Source organism: Typopeltis vanoorti, chromosome 1 (assembly GCF_054136105.1).
Source record: "Typopeltis vanoorti isolate ZY-2024b chromosome 1, IOZ_Tvanoo_1.0, whole genome shotgun sequence".
Taxonomy (NCBI): domain Eukaryota; kingdom Metazoa; phylum Arthropoda; class Arachnida; order Uropygi; family Thelyphonidae; genus Typopeltis; species Typopeltis vanoorti.
In genome coordinates this window covers 128,027,009-128,046,654 of record NC_143549.1, presented here as the reverse complement: position 1 = coordinate 128,046,654, position 19,646 = coordinate 128,027,009, and the positions used below count along the sequence as shown (strand labels likewise).

At 35.4% G+C, this 19,646-nt stretch overlaps 1 protein-coding gene across 1 annotated transcript in view; it reads left to right on the top strand.

Annotated features, from left to right (window-relative positions):
* The window catches only part of LOC150110414 (uncharacterized), a 163,493-nt gene that overhangs the window by 119,190 nt on the left and 24,657 nt on the right, over positions 1-19,646 (top strand). The window contains exon 4 of the mRNA XM_090393596.1: positions 8,965-9,016. Coding sequence (XP_090249722.1) covers positions 8,965-9,016 — 52 coding nt within the window. The remainder of the gene's footprint in view (positions 1-8,964; positions 9,017-19,646) is intronic.

Below are 19,646 nucleotides of genomic sequence, written 5' to 3'. Positions count from 1 at the left end.
ATGTAGAGAGAATGAGGAATTGAAGTGTATTTCGGATTGTGAGTGTGATATTTTTGTCAAACTTCAGAATGAAGAAAATAGGGATATGACAAGAAACGGCAAGGTTGTACATGAGAATTGTGAGAGTGTGAATGATAGTATTAATGGTTTCTCAGAGAATAAAAAAGATGAGACAGATGCATTGAGTGAGATCGAGTTGTTGAATGGTGCGATAGAAAGGGCAAAACAGCAGCTAGAGTGCATGAACAAAAGTCGAATGAATGAACCAACCAATAATAAAAGGTATGACAGGAAAAATAGACGTATGAATGTGAACATGAACAAAATGAAGGATAGAGTGCTGTATGGAGACTCGTTAGTACGAGGTGTGTTAGTAGAGGATTTGACAAAATTGTACCAACCTGGGGCGACCATAAAGGATGTAACTGAGTCTATTAGAGAGCAAAAGGAAAGGGTAAAAGAAATGATTGTTGTGGCAGGTACGAATGATTTGAAAAGAGATAAAATGGAAATGATAGAAGACCTGAATGAATTGTTTGAGGTAGCAAAAGAAAAGAGTGAGAGAGTTTGAATGATTAGTCTTTTGCCACGGTATGACAGTGAAATGTTTAAAAGGAGGGCCATAATTGCGAATGACTTTATGTGTGGGTTATGTATGACGAGTGGTGTGGAATTTGTGGACGTCTGGAGTGAGTTTGATGGGCGAAAGGATCTATATAAGATGGATGGCTTGCATTTGAATGGTTACGGTGTAAGAAGACTTGAGAAAGTGTTGCTGAATGTAGTGGATGTGCAAATTCAGGGAAACTAGATTTGTTAAGGGGGGGGGGAGTAGATATACAGTCCTTAGGGAGGCAGTTGAATGTAAGAATGAAAATAATATGCCAGAGCAAATAAGTACAACAAATCAGAGTGGGATAGTTAATATAAGGCATCAAGGTAGGGTTGGGGCTAATGGGGGTCTTAAATTCATGTACACTAATACTAGGAGTATTAGGAACAAGAAGGAAGAGTTTTTGGCCATGGTCAGTGCTTCCAGACCACAGATTATTGGTATTAGTGAAACATGGCTGACTGTAGATGATATAGCTAGTGGGATTGAATGTGATGGGTATAGTGTGTTCAGGAATGACAGAGAGAATAAAATGGGGGGAGGAGTATTGTTGATGATAGCTGATGAGCTCCAGCCAAGGAGAATAGAAGTTGAATTGCAGGATAGAGAAAAGAGCACATTTGAGGTCATTTGGTGTGAGATTGTGGCTAGCAGAACTAAATATACAATTGGGTGCTGCTATAGACCAGGTGATGGAAAAGATGGTGGTGACAGTATGCACAACCAAATAGAAGAAATGAGTGGAAGGAGGGTGATTATTTTGGGAGATTTCAACTATGGTCGCATTGATTGGAGTGAGGAGAGGACACATGGGAGGAAGGAATTGGATTTTATGCGGTTATTAAGGGATAACTATCTGCGACAGCATGTAATGAAAATAAAGGGGTCAGAGGGTGCTTGACCTAGTAATTACATCTGAGGATTTGGCTGTAACAAATATGACCACATTGCCACAATCGGTGAGAGTTATCATAGGGTCTTGACTTGGGAGGTGGCTAAAGGTGTAGAATTTTCAATTAAGACAGGGTACATGTGGAATTATCGGGCTGGAAAGTATGACAAGCTTAGGAGTTTGATTGGTTCAGTGCCATGGCATGTACAACTGCAAGGACTAGAAGTTGATAGTGCATGGGAGGTTGTTAAGAAGTGTTTGCAAGAAGCAATGGCTGACTGTATACCTAGAGTCCGAATAATAAATCAAGTAGGTTTTAAATGAATGAATAACACCATTAAGCTTGAGCTGCAAAAAAAGAAACAACTATGGTGGGAATTTAAGGAGAAAGGTGACTGGCAGGCACATGAACGGTATAAAGCGCAGGCCAGAAGGGTGACGAGTGTGGTAAGAAAAGCAAAAAAGGATTACGAAAGAACATTGGCCATGCAGGCTAAAGAGAATCGTAAACAGTTTTTTAGATATGTAGCAAGTAAAAGGAAAAATGTACATGGCAGAATGATTTTAAAGAATGCCGATGGTAGGGAGGTAACTGAATCAGTTGAGATAGTTGAATTACTGAGTGAGCACTTTGCAAGAATATATCATCCAGGTGGTGACATTGCAGAAACGAATAAACCAGTAGATTATACTGGAATTGTGGTGAATGAAGTGGAGGTGAGTAGTCTATTGCATAACCTCAATGTCAATACATCTGTGGGATTGGATGGCATACCAGCTCGTGTTGTACGAGAAGCAGCTAAAGAATTGTCGGTACCCTTGACCATTTTGTTTAATTTGAGTCTCAGGTCTGGGTTAGTCCCGAGCGGGTGGAAAGAGGGGAAAATAGTTCCACTGCATAAAGGTGGTTCCAAGACTGCTGTTGTAAGTTACCGACCGATTAGCATATCAGGAATCATTGTCAAGGTCTTAGAGAAATTAGTCAAGAAAAGAATACAGGATTGGATAGATGAAAATGGGATATTGTATGGGGGACAACATGGTTTTGTGAAGGGTAGATCATGCCTCAGTAACTTGCTCACGTTTTATAACACAGTAATGCTGAACTGGATAGGGGTAATGGGTTTACATTGATACTACTGGACCTTGCCAAGGCCTTTGATAGGATACCACATGGAACCCTAATCAGTAAACTGGAGCAGATGGGGATAGATATAGGGTTGGTTAGATGGATAGGAGGGTGGTTGAAGGAGAGATACCAGAGAGTAGTTTATTCAGGAGTGGAGTCTAAAAGACATCCTGTGACTAGTGGAGTGCCGCAGGGCTCTGTTCTTGGACCACTGCTTTTCAATTTGTTCATCAATGATATTGGAAAGGATTTGAGAGGAAGTGTTCACTTGTTTGCTGATGATGCAAAGTTGGGTAGAGCAATTGTGAGTGCACAGGATGCCAAAATTTTACAGGATGATTTCGATAGTTTGGAGGACTGGGCTAGGAAAAATGGATGTCAATTTAATGTGGCAAAGTGTAAGGTTATGCACTTTGGGGTGAAAAGAATAGCAGCAGTATATCGCATTGGTGGAACCGTACTCCAGGAGATTGATGAGGCCAGAGATTTGGGAGTGTTGGTGGATAAGGAGTTGAAGTTTAGGGGGCACATTGCAAAAGTGACTAAAACAGCTCACCAAATCACTTGGCTTCTGAAAAATACTTTAACATGCAGAGACAAACAAGTTGTTGTTCCTCTGTATCGAGCCTTGATAAGACCCCATTTGGACTTCTGTGCCCAGTTATGGGCACCAGGGTTTCTTCGTGATGGGGAGGAAGTGGAGAAGGTCCAGAGACGAGTGACCAAGATGATAGCAGGTCTGTGGAATGAGCCTTATGAGAATAGGTTGAAGATTTGTGGGTTGCAGAAATTGGACGATAGGCGAAGGAGGGATGATATGATTGAGTCATTCAAATTACTGAAGGGTTTTTATAAGATTGATCCAGAAGATATTTTTGAAAATATGACTGGTGGTGGGAGGACTAGGGGCCATGCATGGAAGCTGGGCAATAGCGTGGTTGACAAGGATGTTAGAGCTAGGTGTTTTACTTAGAGAGTGGTGAATGAATGGAATAAGCTTCCAGAGTCTGTTGTGGGTGCTACGACCGTGAATGAGTTCAAGGCAAGGTATGATAGATACTGTGTGAATGTTGAATAGTTGTTCTTGACATGATGTTAGGGCCTCCCTCGATGAGTCTGTCGACTCCTTGGAGTTTCCCGGAACAATAATAATAATAATAATAATATATATATATATATATAAACCTTAGCCCACCCATGGTATACAAATATATCATTGGTTTACTAATAACCCTTTGTGGATAGGAACCACATAAAAAAAAATAAATAAATAAATTAAAAAAAAAAACTTTGGAAGAAATTAAAGAACTTTTTTGGATAAAGATAGCTGATGTAAAGAAAAAAATGATATGCATATGAAGAATTCATATCCTTCTCAGAGATCCAAATAATAAAATAGATATGAATACCAGACAAAAATATTTTAGGAAAATTTGGAGAAAAAGGCATGACTAATAATAATGGTACTTTCTCAGCTGGAGAAAAGTCTTGTTGACTGTATTATTGTTAATAGTATTTTCACATTAAGAATACAAAAGTATATAGAAGATTTGAAATATTAAATGAACATGAGCAACTTTCAGAGGCAAATTGCAGTCTCAAATGTATAAATACATGTTATTTATACATTTGAGTTATTATTATTATTAGAGTAAAAAAGAAGCAGTTTGAAAACAAGAATCAAACTTTTGATATCCACTGGCAAACTTAGAGGCAGATATTGATATTTTAAAATATTTTTTATATTCATATATTTTTATAGTTATCACATAAACAAAAGGTTGAAGGATGCATAAATACCTCAGCACCATGTTGAGGGTGCATGTGAGGATTGTTTAGCAATTTAATGTTTTTTTGAAGAATTACAGGTTGTATTGTTTGGGAATAATTCATGAAGAAAGCTGTTCTAGAGGACAGAAGTAGATGGAATAAAAGAGGAACAGTAGAAGCAACTCATTGTGCTTGCAGTCACTCTGAAAAGGAATGCTGTGCAGCTGCTACTCTTGTTTTAACGGGCCAAACAGAAAGTGGAAGAATAATGGTTGCCAATTCAATGAAGCAAGACCATTGACAAACCTTGTGGCTGAGAGAAAGAAGTTGAAATGCATCTCTAACAGAAGGATCATCAATGAGCTATATTGCTCTCCTCTGAACAGTGTCAAGACCATTACTCCCAAACATGTAAGCAGCATTCTAAGGATGGGCAAATTTGGGATTTGGATAGAATTAGGAGTTGGATGTGTGTAAAATAGTATCTTGAATGAAAGAGAGTGCCTAATTTTTTGGATTTATTTTTATATCATTCCCAATTATGATAGGTTGTAAGCATATAGCATATTAGTACTGTGAGTAGGCTAAGGATTTTCCTCTGTTCTTATTAATTTTTGTAATTTTATTTATTTTTTGCATTGTCTGGAAACCTGCTCTATTAACCAAACGTGGAACATTTTCACTTCAGGCCTCCAATAAGCAGAGTGGCCTCTGGGTGATAAAATTCATCTCCCATCTAACAGATGCTGAGGAAGTTGTTAGTGTGATGTATATATTTATGAAAACTTTTATAACTTACACATGTCAAAAAAAACATGAAATTTTATTTAAAAACTCCATTATGTTTCATCCTATGTTATGTGGTCATCATCAGAAAGAGACATACTAATGTAGATGTCCATGTAACATTGAATGAAATATCGGAATTTTTTTTACATGTGTAAGCCACGAAACTTTTTATAAATATGTTTATTATACCTTCATCATTAAAACTATTTGTTGATGTGATGTGCCAAGAGAGATTGGAGGAAACGTTAGTCCAAGCACAGATATGTAATACTGTTTGGTGAATCTGTATTACTGAGGGAAAAGTTAGTGAACTGAGATCTCTTTTGCGAGAGAAAAGGCCAAGACTGTGTTTTGGTGACATTCAAGGTGATTATCCTTACACCATGAAGGATGATTTATAGATCAGTGTTTAAGGTACTTGTTATAGATGATCTTGAAGATTGGGATATCTGAGCTGCATGGTTTTTCAAAGGAGTAGGACAAATGGAGAGTATTATCATCCTCAAAGCTGCAAGTAACTCATTTATCTACATGAGAAAGAGAGTAGGTGTTAAGAGAGAGAGAGAGAGAGAGCCCTGAGGCACTCCAGCATTAGTGCTGAAGCTTGAAGAGAGGAGCTATCTACTGTGATATGCAGTGAATGACCAGAGAGAAAGCTAACTACCCAGTTACAGAGGATGGCAGGTAGACTAAAGGAAGGCAATTTTTTTTAGCAGGCATTGATGCCAGATACAATCAGAAGCTCTGGAAACATCAAGAGTTAGTTACAGCATAAATTTCTGCAAACCTTTCCATGGCAGTGGGTGATGTAGGCTAAGAGGTCAGCTGTGGATCATAAATGATGAAATCCATATGGGTGATTGCTGATTAATTGATGAACTTCCAGGTAATGGAGGAGGTGGCTATTGATGACTTTTTTTTCATTATTTTTAAGGGACTTAGATGATGGTTGGTTGGTAGTTGATGGTCGACTTCTCTATCCCTTTTTTTGGAATAGGCTGGATATATCATTTTTTAAAAAAATAAAAGATAAGCCTTATCATTGCCTGGTGTGAGATTACCCTCCCACTTATTGAGGTCTGATGTGGCTTGAAAAAGTTCCATGTTTGGTCTCTAGAGCAGGGTTTCTGGACTATTTAAAAAATAGATAAAAAGTATTAAAATATATATAAAATTGATAAAAAAAAAAAAAAATCCTTGACCCACTCACTATACATATGTACTGTAGGTTTGCTAATAACCTTTTGCAGATGGGAATGACATAAAAAAAAAAAAAAGAAGCTCACCCAGACTAGGCTTTTACAAATGCCCTTGCTTGCTGTGGGACTTGAACTCATGACCTGTTGATCACAATCCACTCAGCCAACCAAATTGGCTTGCTTCTGTCCCTTGGAATAAGCACCAGATAAGTATGAAAGATTGTAGAGATGTTTAAGAACAACTGGGGAGATGCCATCATGACCAGAAGACATTTTAGTATCCAAGTTATGTAAATTTTCTGATTTGTTTTTGCTGAAAAACTATAAGAGGCATGTGCTTGGATTCAAAACTGACTACAAAACAAAATCTATAATCCAATCTGAGAACTTAGGATAGCACACTGTACATTAATATTTTGAATGGTTTGAAAGAAAATCTTTGCATATGAATGAAAATGCTCCTGTCACTTATTATAGTAAGTGACTGTTAAAACAGATCTTCCTTTAGCAAAACCATTTAAGAAGGGAGGATGAGGAAGTTTTGGTAATCATAGCATCATGGACATTTTTGCAATGGTATGAAGGCAACTTTTAAGTTATATTGTTTGAGAAGTTTTGCTATTTTATCTGTAACAATTTTTGTTTAGGATAAAAAAATGGCACCTTTGTATTGCCATGATTTTCTACAGAGGAAAATCATGCCCATCAAAGAGAATGTTGTCATCAACCCAGATCTGAATCCTGGTCTCCTCACTAGCTTCTGTAACACCTTTTTGTGTTACAGAACTTTAACTAACATATTATTTAATTAACAAATGATTGTTGTTCCCTTCAAACTGGTTTTCCTCCTTGCAAATTTATACACACACACACACATGGTTCATTGTTTTTGCCACTACTGAATACTACTGGTAATCTTATTTTGTAGTCATATTCAGCACCATCCTAATTTTCAATATGAATCTCTTCATTGTCCTTAAATCTTCATCCTTTAATTGAGATATGGCCTGGAAATCAAAATAAGTCATGAGAAGAAATTTGAGGAGAGGATGGAGCATGAAGAATCAAAGTCATGCTGTTTTCTTGGTTGGCCACAAACAGTGTGCACCAGTTCATCATTGTGCAAAGTAACCACTTCTGTGTATGTCACTTATTCAGCTGTATTTTGGTGAATCTTTCCTTCAACATGTACTCATGACACTCAATTAATACTTTTGATTAACACTTTGACTTGCTGGAAAGAGATATTTATGCACAGTATCACATTTAAAGAAAACAGCCCATAACACACATTTGATATTTGACCAGATTCACCTGACTTTTCTTTACTTAATGATGGATGTTTCCTAACTATGACTGCTTGCAACATTTGAGAGGTTTCCAAAGTAGTTTCACTGAGCTTAAAGAAAATTTGATGCTAATTCTTTGCTCTTTTATATCACTCATTTCTGTAAACATAGAACTTAATCAACAACCCATCATTTAAGTTAGATTTACTTTCACGCCAAATACTTACCATCAACAATTATTAAATTATTATAATATTAGGAGTGACTCCCATATGTCATGATTTTCCTACATGATTTCCATTCTACATGTTAAAGGCACCTTTGAATATGTTTCTGGAGCTCTTAATTTGAAAGTATCCATGTAGCAATAGGGGATGCACTTTTTCTTTAGAAGGTAAAAGTAGATTGATTTGGTTAATAGGTTTGCATGCAACTGTCAGTTGCATACAAACCTATCAACCAATTCAGTCTACTTTTACCTTCTGGCCATTTCATTGCAAAATCTATTTCTGAATGTTAGTCTTACGTTGAACCAAATAAAAGTCATAAGTCAAGTCTTTTTTGCAAAACATCATATTAATAACACTAACTACCAGCATCCTTTGGAATGATGCTAAGTTACTACATAGAAGCACCTACCAATTTAATTTAATTTTTTTTTTTAAAGAAAACCCAGGTTTTTTTTCATTCAGGAAATCTTCAAAATCCCATCTTCAAAAAATTAGCAAAAATTTTATAAACTGGATTTTTTTGTTTTATTATATATATATATATATATATATATATATATATATATATATATATATATATATATATATATATATATATATATATATATATATATATATATATATATATATATATATATATATATATGGGATCCTAGTAGCATAATAGTTTATAACATAGTATTCTTCTGCCTTCCCATAAAAAGATAACCATTGTTCTTAACAAATAATATGTTATATTTAAAAATTGCTCTTATTTATTCTCTTACATTGATATGGTTTATGAGACATCCACAATAATTATATAAATGTTATAAGTTGTTAATTAAATGTTTTTACAGTGGATACTTGTTTTCATTATATTTTCAATAGATTTTTCACATTTTTCTTTCCATCAAAAATTCCACTATTATTGGAAGCCAAGCACTCGTTTAGATATTATATGTTTTAAGTACATATTATCTGCATAGAAACATGGATTTTTATACAGATATAAAAATAGATAAACTGAATGAAATGTCTGTTTATATATTTATTATATATTTTTCATTTCAGCCCTACTTCCTTGATGTCGTCAATGAAAGTTACATGCATAATGTTCCTAAAGGTAAATTAATTGTGGAGGAAGGTTCAAACGATAAAGGATAGAAATCAATTAACATATTTATACATAAATACGAGAGATGTTTCTAATTTTAGGAAATGGTACCTCACAATGTAAACCAGTGATTCATTGCTTGGGAGTCTGAATCATATTTGAATCCTCTTTCCTCATATAATTACAAAATGGCACCATATTGGTATCATGTTGCTCCACTGTCTGTTGTTGTTAGATGATAGGATGACTGAAAAATTATCATTTACATATTATGGCATGACCATTTCACATATATAATTCTTGTAATATCATTTTAATTGAAATTATTCTGTTTGATTAAAATGATTAAAATGATTAAATTTACGATGTGGCCTAAGATTGTTAGCATTAGTGAAACCTGGCTATCAGAATCAGACTTGGTAAGTGGGATCGAGTGTAACGGATATACTATTTTTAGGAATGACAGAAGAGATAGGAGAGGAGGGGTGCTACTAATGATATCAGATGACTTAAGTCCAGTTAGGGTAGAAATACAAGAAAACAATGATGGTAACAATGTCCCATGTAGCGATGAGTTTGAGTCTATTTGGTGTGAAGTGGAAGTTAACAGAATGAAATATATGGTGGGGTGTTGCTACAGACCTGTCAGCTCAATTATAGGGGACGAAGGAATGCATTGCCAATTTAGCCATATGGGTACCAAGCGAATGATCATAATGGGTGACTTTAATTTTCCAAACATTGACTGGGTAGTAGAGAAATCTCATGATCAGAAAGAACAGGAATTTATTGAATTGTTGCAAGATAACTTTCTCAAGCAGCATGTGAAAGAAGGAACTGAAGGTCAAAGCTAGAGATCCACAAGAAGAAGATGATGTGGAAAAAATATCGTGAGAATAAGAGTGAGAGGAGTTATGAAATATATAAAGCTCAGGACAGAAAAGTAATAAGTATTGTGAGAAAAGCTAAAACAGAGTATGAAAAGAAATTCCATGCAAGCTAAAGGCAATCCAAAAGAATTTTATCATTATGCCACAAGCAAAAGAAAGAATGAATGTGGAAGAATAACTTTATTGAATGCAGATGGTACATGAGTGTCAGAAGCTAAGGAGATTGTTCAGTTAATGAGTGCTCACTTTGCTAAGATATATCAACCAGGTGTATGTAGCATGGTGCTACTGCTATGTCGGATGAAGAGCTAGAGGTTCATGAAAATGAGGTTGAAGAGCTCTTGCATAACCTGGATAAGAATTTGTCAATAGGGACAGATGGAATATCTGCCCATTTCTTAAAGGAATGTTCATCTGAATTGGCTAGGATTTTCACACATTTGTGTAACTTGAGTCTCAGCTCAGGAACGATACCACAGGAATGGACGGAACGTATGATAATTCCATTGCACAGGGGTGGTGCAAAAACTGATGTGTCCAACTACCGACCTATTAGTATCTCTGGTGTGGTAGTGAAGATTTTACAGAAGTTGGTAAGAACTTGCATACAGAAATGGGCAGATAAGCATTCTATACTCTGCAGAGAACAGCATGGGTTTACTAAAGGAAGGTCATGTTTTAGCAATTTGCTCATATTTTATAACAATGTTACGGCCGAGTTGGATAAAGGGAATGGATGCACTATGATAATATTGGATTTTTTTAAGGCATTTGATAGGATACCACACGATAGGCTGTTGTGTAAACTGGAGAATATGGGATTGGAACATAATCTATTGACTTGGATCTGGGAATGGTTGATAGACAGATATCAAAAAGTGGGATACAGTGGGTGTTGAATCTGCTAGATTTAAGGTAACCAGTAGTGTACCTCCGGGTTCAGTCCTTGGGCCATTATTGTTCAATCTATACATTAATGACATCAATCAGGGTCTATCAGATTTGCAATTGTTTGCTGATGATGATGTGAAGATTAACAGGGCAATCAGGGATGCTACTGATATTCAGCAATTATAAAATAATTTGAATAGACTGGAAATCTGGGCAAACAAAAATGGCTCTCAGTTTAATGTTAGTAAGTGTAAAGTTATGCACTTTGGTGTGATTAGAGTTCCAGCGACATATTATATTAGCGGGGTTCTGCTACAAGAAACTGAAGAGGCAAGTGATCTTGGTGTATTGGTGGATAAGAATTTAAAATTCAAAGGTCACATAGCAAAAGTTGCAAATACAACTCAGAGGATAATTGCTATATTGAAGCGAACCTTGACATGTAAGGATAAGGAAGTAATTTTGCCTCTTTATAAGGCTCTGATAAGACCACAATTGGATTACTGTGTGCAGATTTGGTTCCAAGGGGATAAAGAAGCTGTGGAAAGGGTGCAAAGAAGAGTTACAAAGATGATATCCAAATTATGATATTTAGATTATGAGGACAGATTGTGAGTATGTGGATTACAGACTCTGGTTAACAGGAGAAAGAGGGGTGATATGATAGAGGTCTATAAACTTTTGAATGGATGTCATAGCATTTCAAATGATGAAATTTTTCGTTATATGGAAGACGAGGAGAGAATACGAGGGTATCCATAAGAAAGAGTTAAGAGCTAGTTTTTTCTCCCAGAGAGCAGTGAGTGAGTGGAATAATTTGCCCTTATGGGTAGTGAGTGCATCTAGTGTAAATGAATTCAAGGGAAGGTATGATAGTGGGTTGGGTAATTTACAGCCTCCCTCAATTAGTCCTTGAGTTCCTGGTGGTCTAAGATAATAATAATAATAATATTTCCCTTGTGCAAGATACTTTTAAGATTTTAGAACAGAATTTTTAGAAACGAAAATCAATGCATGTCCAAGTATTTGTACAGTTGGCTAAAAGTTAACCCGCGGTCTATAAATTTTAGGTCGATTTTTACACTCAGTGAAATGCATGGGAATTGCACTAGCAGAAATTCTGCACAGTTGCTAGAAGCATATGAAGGAAATGTCTTGTCACTGAAGTGGTTTTTGGGTTTGGTAATGCTTCTGTCAATGGTAGAACAGATGCTGAAGATGAATAGTAGCTGCAGCCTAGGTGCCCAAGCACAGCTACTGTGGTTGAAATATTTGTCATGTAAATGCCTTAATCAGATAAGAAAGATGCATTAAACCATATCTATTTTATTTTGAGATGCACTAAAGGAGGTGCATCTGCCATGCTGAGTAGGGGTGTTCAGCATCAGTCACAGTTAATCATCACTACAGAAAAAATTGTGTATGCACTAAATACCAAAACAACTCGCAGATATTCAAAAATCTCGTTGGACCACTAAACACCTCACCATTGAATACCTGTGTGGAAAAGAATTTGTAACCAGTCTTAATACATAGGAAACTGTTCATTTCCTGTTTAAACAGACTTAATATTGATTTCTTCTGCACTGGGATAGATACCTCAGTAGCATGGTTGAACAGGCATAAACATCTTTATCAACTTTGTTGATTTATAAGTCAGATATACATTCATAACAGAATAAAATTCTTCATATAAGAGTGCTTGTTACCTTATTTTTTGAAACACCTTCATATTTGCAACTGCGGCAGTTAGTTATAGTGTAAAGTAGTCTTACTAACAATTATTGTTTAGCTGAAGTTTAAATTACTTGAATTGTCCATACTTATTTGTCTGGCAAGCATCACATACAAGACAAGAAACTGTTTATGTAATTAGTAGTTTTGTAAAACTTGTCATTACATCTTCAGATCAAATAACAGAGATTTCTAAACTAATAATGGTTGTACATTTTTGAAAATTATGGAGACAACTACCATATTTGATTAAAAACTTTAGTTTTTAATCAAACACGGTAGTTGTCTCCATAATTTTCAAAAATGCATTCGGATCACCGTGTAAGCTTAAAAGAAAATAATGGTTATACATTAAATCACTGTCCAAGTGATTTAATGTATAAACCCAATGTTGATTATAATATCAGGAAGTCAGAGACCTGTGGCTCATGGTAACGTCTCTCATAGCCTGATTCATTGATGTAGATCTTTGATATATGCTGACCAAAGATGGCTTAAGATAAGACTTTTTTTTTTTTGCATTGGGTTTGACATCGTATCATTTTGCTAACTTCTTACATCCACAAACATAGTTGTTGAATTCAGTGTATCGTATGTTTGCAAGTTGCCAAAGTACTCGATGTTTCTGTTGGTGGTACGAAGTGCTAATCCTGACTTAAGTGCTCATTTCTTCTCCACATCTTTGATATTCTTTGAAATAGATTTCTTCAGATCAATCCCCCCCCAATCATTTAAGAGGGGAGGATGAGGTAGTTTTGGTGATCATAGCATTATCGGCATTTTTGTAGTGATGAAGGCAACTTTTAAGTTACATTGTTTGAGAAGTTTTGCTATTTTATATGTAACAGCTATAACAGTTTTTGTTTAGGATAAAAAAATGGCATTTTTTTAGTCATATTGCCATGATTTTTTACTGAAGAAAATCATGGCAATATGAAAAATATACATTCTAGCGAAATATATATATACATCCTAGTATATATTTCCTATTAGAAAGTCATTGCCATGATTTTCTACTATGAAAGGAAGTGATCTGTCTTTTTCAACTTCTAATTTGAATTGGATTTTGTGGTTTAATCTTTTGAGGAATTCTTGAAGGTTTTTTGAGAGCTTAACCAAATGATGAAAATGTCATTCACAGACCTGAGCCATAGTCTGAGTTTAGTATGGTGCATATTAGAACTGTTTGTTCTAATGACTACTCTATGTTCATATTTATCCGTGTGGTAAAACTGCCACACCCATAGATAGGCCTTCTGTCTGTTTACAATAGATGCTTTGAAACCTAAAGAAAGTGTTTCCCAGGCAATGTTTGAAGTTTGACAGTGTTTGGTGGAAAAATTTCTTCCAAAATTCGTATTTTGTCTTCTCCTGATTGTTGATAAAACATTCACCAAGTGTTTAACAATTTAATAACATAATTTCACATTCTTCTTCTTATTATTATTAACATCCTCTCACACAAAAAGATCATGAAACAGTGTCTTAAACCCATTCACAGTTCCTGCACTTAATCACACTCTCAGACAGCACGTTTCACTCATCAACCACTCTCCATGCAAAAAGCCTATTCCTCAATTCTTGATTGCACCCTCCCTAAACAGCATCCAGTGATGGCAACTTGTTCTGTCTTTATCTCCCTTTGTTTGATGAAAATTCTCCTCCGTGTTAATCTGGTAATAATCCCTCACCAACTTATACATCCTAATCATATCCTCTCACTTTTTTTCTATTTACATGCTCTACAAATTGCATTTTGTGAGTCTGTTTTCATATCCCACATTCCAGAGACTCAACACTAAATTAATTAATCTTCTCTGGACTTAGTTCAGTGAAGAATGATGATACTTTGTATCCTTCTATTGAAAAATGCTTAAGTTGTTCGATTCTCATCATGATGAGAGGAATCTTTGTATGGATTTTTTCAATTGATGAAGGTGAGTTTGTTAATGTCACAGAACTAACAGAGTTTTACTCCTAGAAATTCAAGTTTTTCATCCTGCATTACAGACAAATCAGCAATGAGTACACATGCAATTTACAGACAAAAAATACAAGTGGTAGTTTTGGTGGGCAGTAGATGGCATTGCTGTGGATGATGATGATCATAGTATTAGCAGTTCTGTGTAATTGGTGGATTAAATGGTGGAGACAGAGAGTTGTAGAGGTTATTGCTCTCCCTTGACGAGTCTTTGGACTTCTTGGAGGTGCCACATAACAATAATAATAATAAAGAATATCATCATGGCTTGAAAAAGTTCCATGTTTGGTGTCTAGAGCAGATTTTCCAGATTAAGTAAAAAATGAATATAAAAGAACAAAAAAAAAAGTATAAAATAAATAAATCCTTATTATAACAAAAAAAAATCCTTACTTAGCCTGCCCATGGTATGAATGTATTATACGTTAACAAATAAATCTTTCATTGGTTTATTGGGCTTTTCAATGAAAGTCTGGCCACAGGAAAGGTACCCAAGGACATAAGGGTGGTAGCAGACTGGATGTGTCTAATTATAGGCAAGTGTGTGTTTCATCAGTATTTGTTAAGATCTTGAAGAAATTAGTGAGGAACCATATGCAGTGTTGGGCAGATGAGGGTAATGTTATATGTGAGCGTCAACATGGATTTATTAAGGGGGTGCTCTTGCTTTAGTAATATGATTGCTTTTTATAATAAAGTGACAAGAGCAGTTGAGGAGAGAAAGGTGTATACTGCCATTTTTTTTTTTTTTGGATTTTGCAAAGGCATTTGACAGGGTGTCACATGATAAGTTGATATTTAAGTTGCAGCACATGGGTTTAGATGTCGAGTTAGTCAACTGGATTCAGGATTGGCTGTCTGATAGGTATCAGAGAGTTGTGTATGATGGAGACAATATCAAGGAAGCAGAAGGTTACAAGTGGGGTCCCACATGGCTCAGTACTGCGATCTGTATTGTTTAACCTTTGTATCAGTCACATTGTCAGTGGATTGCAGGGGGATATTCAGTTGTTTTCAGATGATGTGAAGCTGAGAAATGTTATTAGTAATAGTGCAGATTTGACAGCCCTGCAAGAGGATTTGAATAAATTAGACAGATGGGCAAATGAATGGGGCTGTCAGTTTAATGCAGCAAAATGTAAAGTCTAAGTTTGGGATACATCAATGTGAGGCTGCATACTCAATTGGAGGAGCTGTACTGGAGGAAGTAGGGGAGACAAGAGATCTTCGGGTGATGATTGATAGAAACCTGAAATTCAGGGAACATATTGCAAAGGTGGTGAAGGTAACCTAGAGTCTTTGACTCCCTGAGGTCTTTGGGTAATAATAATAATAATAAAGATTGCTGCAATACTGAGAAGGATACTGACCTGCAGAGATAAAAGAGTTATTGTTCCATTGTATAAGACTCTGTATCGATTTATCCCAAACTTCAAGCTATGAAGAGTTATTAGTGATAGTATTGATGTTCTGGTTCTTTAGGAGGAGAATAAGCTGGCCAGAAGGCCAAGAGATTTGGGTTGTAGAAGATGGAGAAGTGATGGATTGAAACATTTGAACTTTGTTAAATAATGTGGTGAACAAGGGGATGGGGAGTGGCTTTTTTGCATGTTGTGTGGTTGGCGTGTGGGATGCATCGCCTGATAAGGTGGTGAGAGCATGACTGGTGTATGAATTGAAGAATTGGTATGGAATAATAATAATAATATATTTTACATTTACCAGGAAACTTGGAATGGAATTAGTTTAGTTTGCACATAGAGGATGATCATTTGGTGGGATTTCAATTATGGCAGTATAGACTGAAAGGAAGAATCAACCAGCCAAAATAGTGAGAGTGAATTTCCTGAATTTCTAAGGATAACTTTTTTAGGTGTACATATAATAGAGGGGACATGGAGATTGAGAGTTCTAGATTTGAAAAGAGCATTGAAAATTATGAATGAGTTGTCTCCTGAAATGTTTTCTGGTTGGAGAGAATTATCACATGTCCCTCACATGCAGATGATTATTCATGGGGTTGTTTTAAGCAAGGAGGAGTATATGTATATACCTTGGAAAGAGGTACTTAAAGAGATCAGCAGTATTTGGGAGTTAGTTAAGCAAGATTAAAGAGAGGGCAGTGATGGTTTGTATTTCTTGATGTAGGAGGAGAAATAGGATGGAATACAGAAATTATTTGTAACCATAGAAAAAAGAAGTGCAATAGAAAGGGAAGGGAAGAAAGTGAGAAGGTGCATGAAAAATATAAAGTGCAAGATAAGGGGAAAGTGATAGATCTAATAAGACAAGAGAAAAGAAATTAGGATATCGAGAAGAGATTAACAAAGCATCTGCAAAGGAATTTTAGGAAGTTTTTCTGTTATGTGGATAGTAGGTAGTTAAAAAAAACGGATTATGCAAGAATACCTTTGCTAGATGTAAAATAGAAAGAGGGTATTTGCTGATGTATTTCTTGAACAGTTGGAGCTCATAGTCCTTAGGAAACATTTATAGCATCAAGAACCTGTTCCCCTTTCCCATTATTTGCTATCCTCTGAAGAAAGCATATACATGAAATACGAATGCTTCCATTCATAATTTGCACGATAATAATTTCATTTTTTTCAATGTAAAACTTCCACCTACAAAGATTAGTACTGTGAATGTAGATGATAGGCTAAGGATTTTTTTTTTTTTGCTATTTTAAGTACTTTTTTGTAATATTTTCTTCATTTTTTCACCTAAGTTCTAGAGACCAAACATGGAAACTTTTTTAAGCCACTTCAGGCTTCCAATAACTAGGGCACTAGTTCCACACTGGACACCGAAATTCATCTTCCACCTAAAGAAAATCAGAAACTTCCCTGCCCTCAGCAGAATTTGAACCTGAAGCCTGTTGGTTGGAGAGTGGATATGCTAACCACTTGGCCATCCAGGTAATTTTCTTTCTTTCTTATGCTAGCCACTTGGCCAACCAGGTCATTTTCTTTCTTTAATAAATTTAGTTTAATCCTTTATCCAAGTGTGAGCAAACAAAGTTTGCACCTGAAAATATCTTCAGGACTGGGGTAAGGTAGTACAACACCAGGAAACTTGTAGCAAAGGTGGACCAAGCTAACATCACTCCTATCTCAGTATCTCCCATAATGCATAACACATCTCCTTGCAGATATGTATAATATTATGCATTAAGGGAAGGGCCAATACCTAGACTAGTTTTGACTTTTATTGAGGTTTCTTCAGTGGGAGCCAGGCCTAGAAGTGGAGATACCAGACAGAAGCAATGGCAAGGTCATTTTTACCTATAGGAGTTGCCAAAAGGTGTGCCATCTTTTTATTAAATTACTCTGTATTTAGAGAAAGATGTTGAAAGTTTATTTTTCACTTGGTTAAGTGAAAAATAAACTTTCAACATTTTCTTTCTTATTGTTATTTTTTATTAATTTTACATTTTTTTTGTAATTTTATTTGTTTTTTACATTTGGAATAGAGAACAATATAACAATAAAATTAATATCCTGCTATGCTCCAACATCTGTAGCTGATAATCAAGAAATAGGAAATTTTTACATGAAAGATGAAAGAACAGGCATTAAATTACAAGTCAACATACACATTCATTGGTGGTGACTTTAATGCCAAAATAGGATATGGAAAAGAAAATGAAAAGTTTATAGGACCACATGGCCTGGGAGAAAGAATTAGAAGAGGAGAGAGATTAGCTGAATTTACTGCAGCTGAACAACTCTTTATCATGAACACTTTTTTCAACAAACGCCCAGGAAGAAGATGGACTTGGTAATCACCGAATGGAGACACAAAAAATGAAATTGACTACATTTTAACAGACTGTAAAAGGCTGGCACAAAATGTTGGTACAATAGGCGAAACATATTTCAACATAGATTCTGACCACAGACTCCTCAGAATCATTATAAGAATAGACCACAAAAAAGAACAACATATCAACAAAGAACAACAAAAGACAACGCATCAAACAAATAGACTACCACAAGTTAAGGAAGTATATAGAAGAGACTGAATGTACTATTAAGAACTGTTAGATAAATGATGACTATATTGACTTTATTAATAAATTCAACGAGTGCAAGAAAAATCAGAAATTCCTGTGAAACAAAAGAAAAGCGAATGACTCATCTCAAACTATAGAACTACTGAAAAAGAGAAAAGAACTGAAGAAATCTGAAGAAAATTTTCTAGAATACAAAATTATCTGTAAGTTACTAAGGAAAAGAATTCCAGAAGACTAAAAGCTTTCAGGATACAAAAATTAAGAGAAGCAATGCAGGCAAAAACCAGCCTGAAAAAAATAGAGAAAGACTTAAATTTTAAAGTCAATTCCATCTGCTTTACAGGATCAAAATGGAGAAAAACATACTAATAGAAAACGGATAGAAGAAATTGTGAAGAATTTTTATAATGATCTCTATGCAACTAAGTGCCAAGTTTCAGAACCTATTATTCCAAAACCAAGTAATATACCAGATATACTTCCAGAAGAAATAGAACATGCCCTTAATAAAATGAGTAAAGAAATTGTTAAGACTGAAGAAATCCAACAAGGTGGACCAATTATTTTCAAAGTGTTGGCTGCCAGATTCACATGGTACTTCAAAGAAAGAAAGATTCCAGAGGAATGGAAGACCTCAAAAAAGGGAACAAGGAAGACAAAAAAACTATTGTCCAATCTGTCTACTCTCTCACATATATAAAATCATGAACAGAGTAATACTGAACAGAATCCAAAACACTTTTGAAGACAACTCCAGTAGAGAGCAGGCAGGATTCAGAAGAGGCTTCTCCACAATAGATCATATCCAGGTCATTTCACAACTAACAGAAAAATGCAGAGAATACCGAATATCACTGTGTTTCCTCTTTATTGATTTTATTGATTTTAAAAAAAAAGAATTTGATACCATAGAACACAATGCAGTCATCAGTGCCTTACTGGAAATAAATGTGGATCCTACTTCCACATGATAAAAGAAATTAACAAAAATCAGACCACACAAATAACACTATTTGATCAACCTATAAATATAGATATAAAGAGAAGGGTCCGTCAAGGCGATGTGATCTCCCCAAATCTATTTACCAGCACTTTAGAATATATTCTGAAAAAAAATATACCTAAACG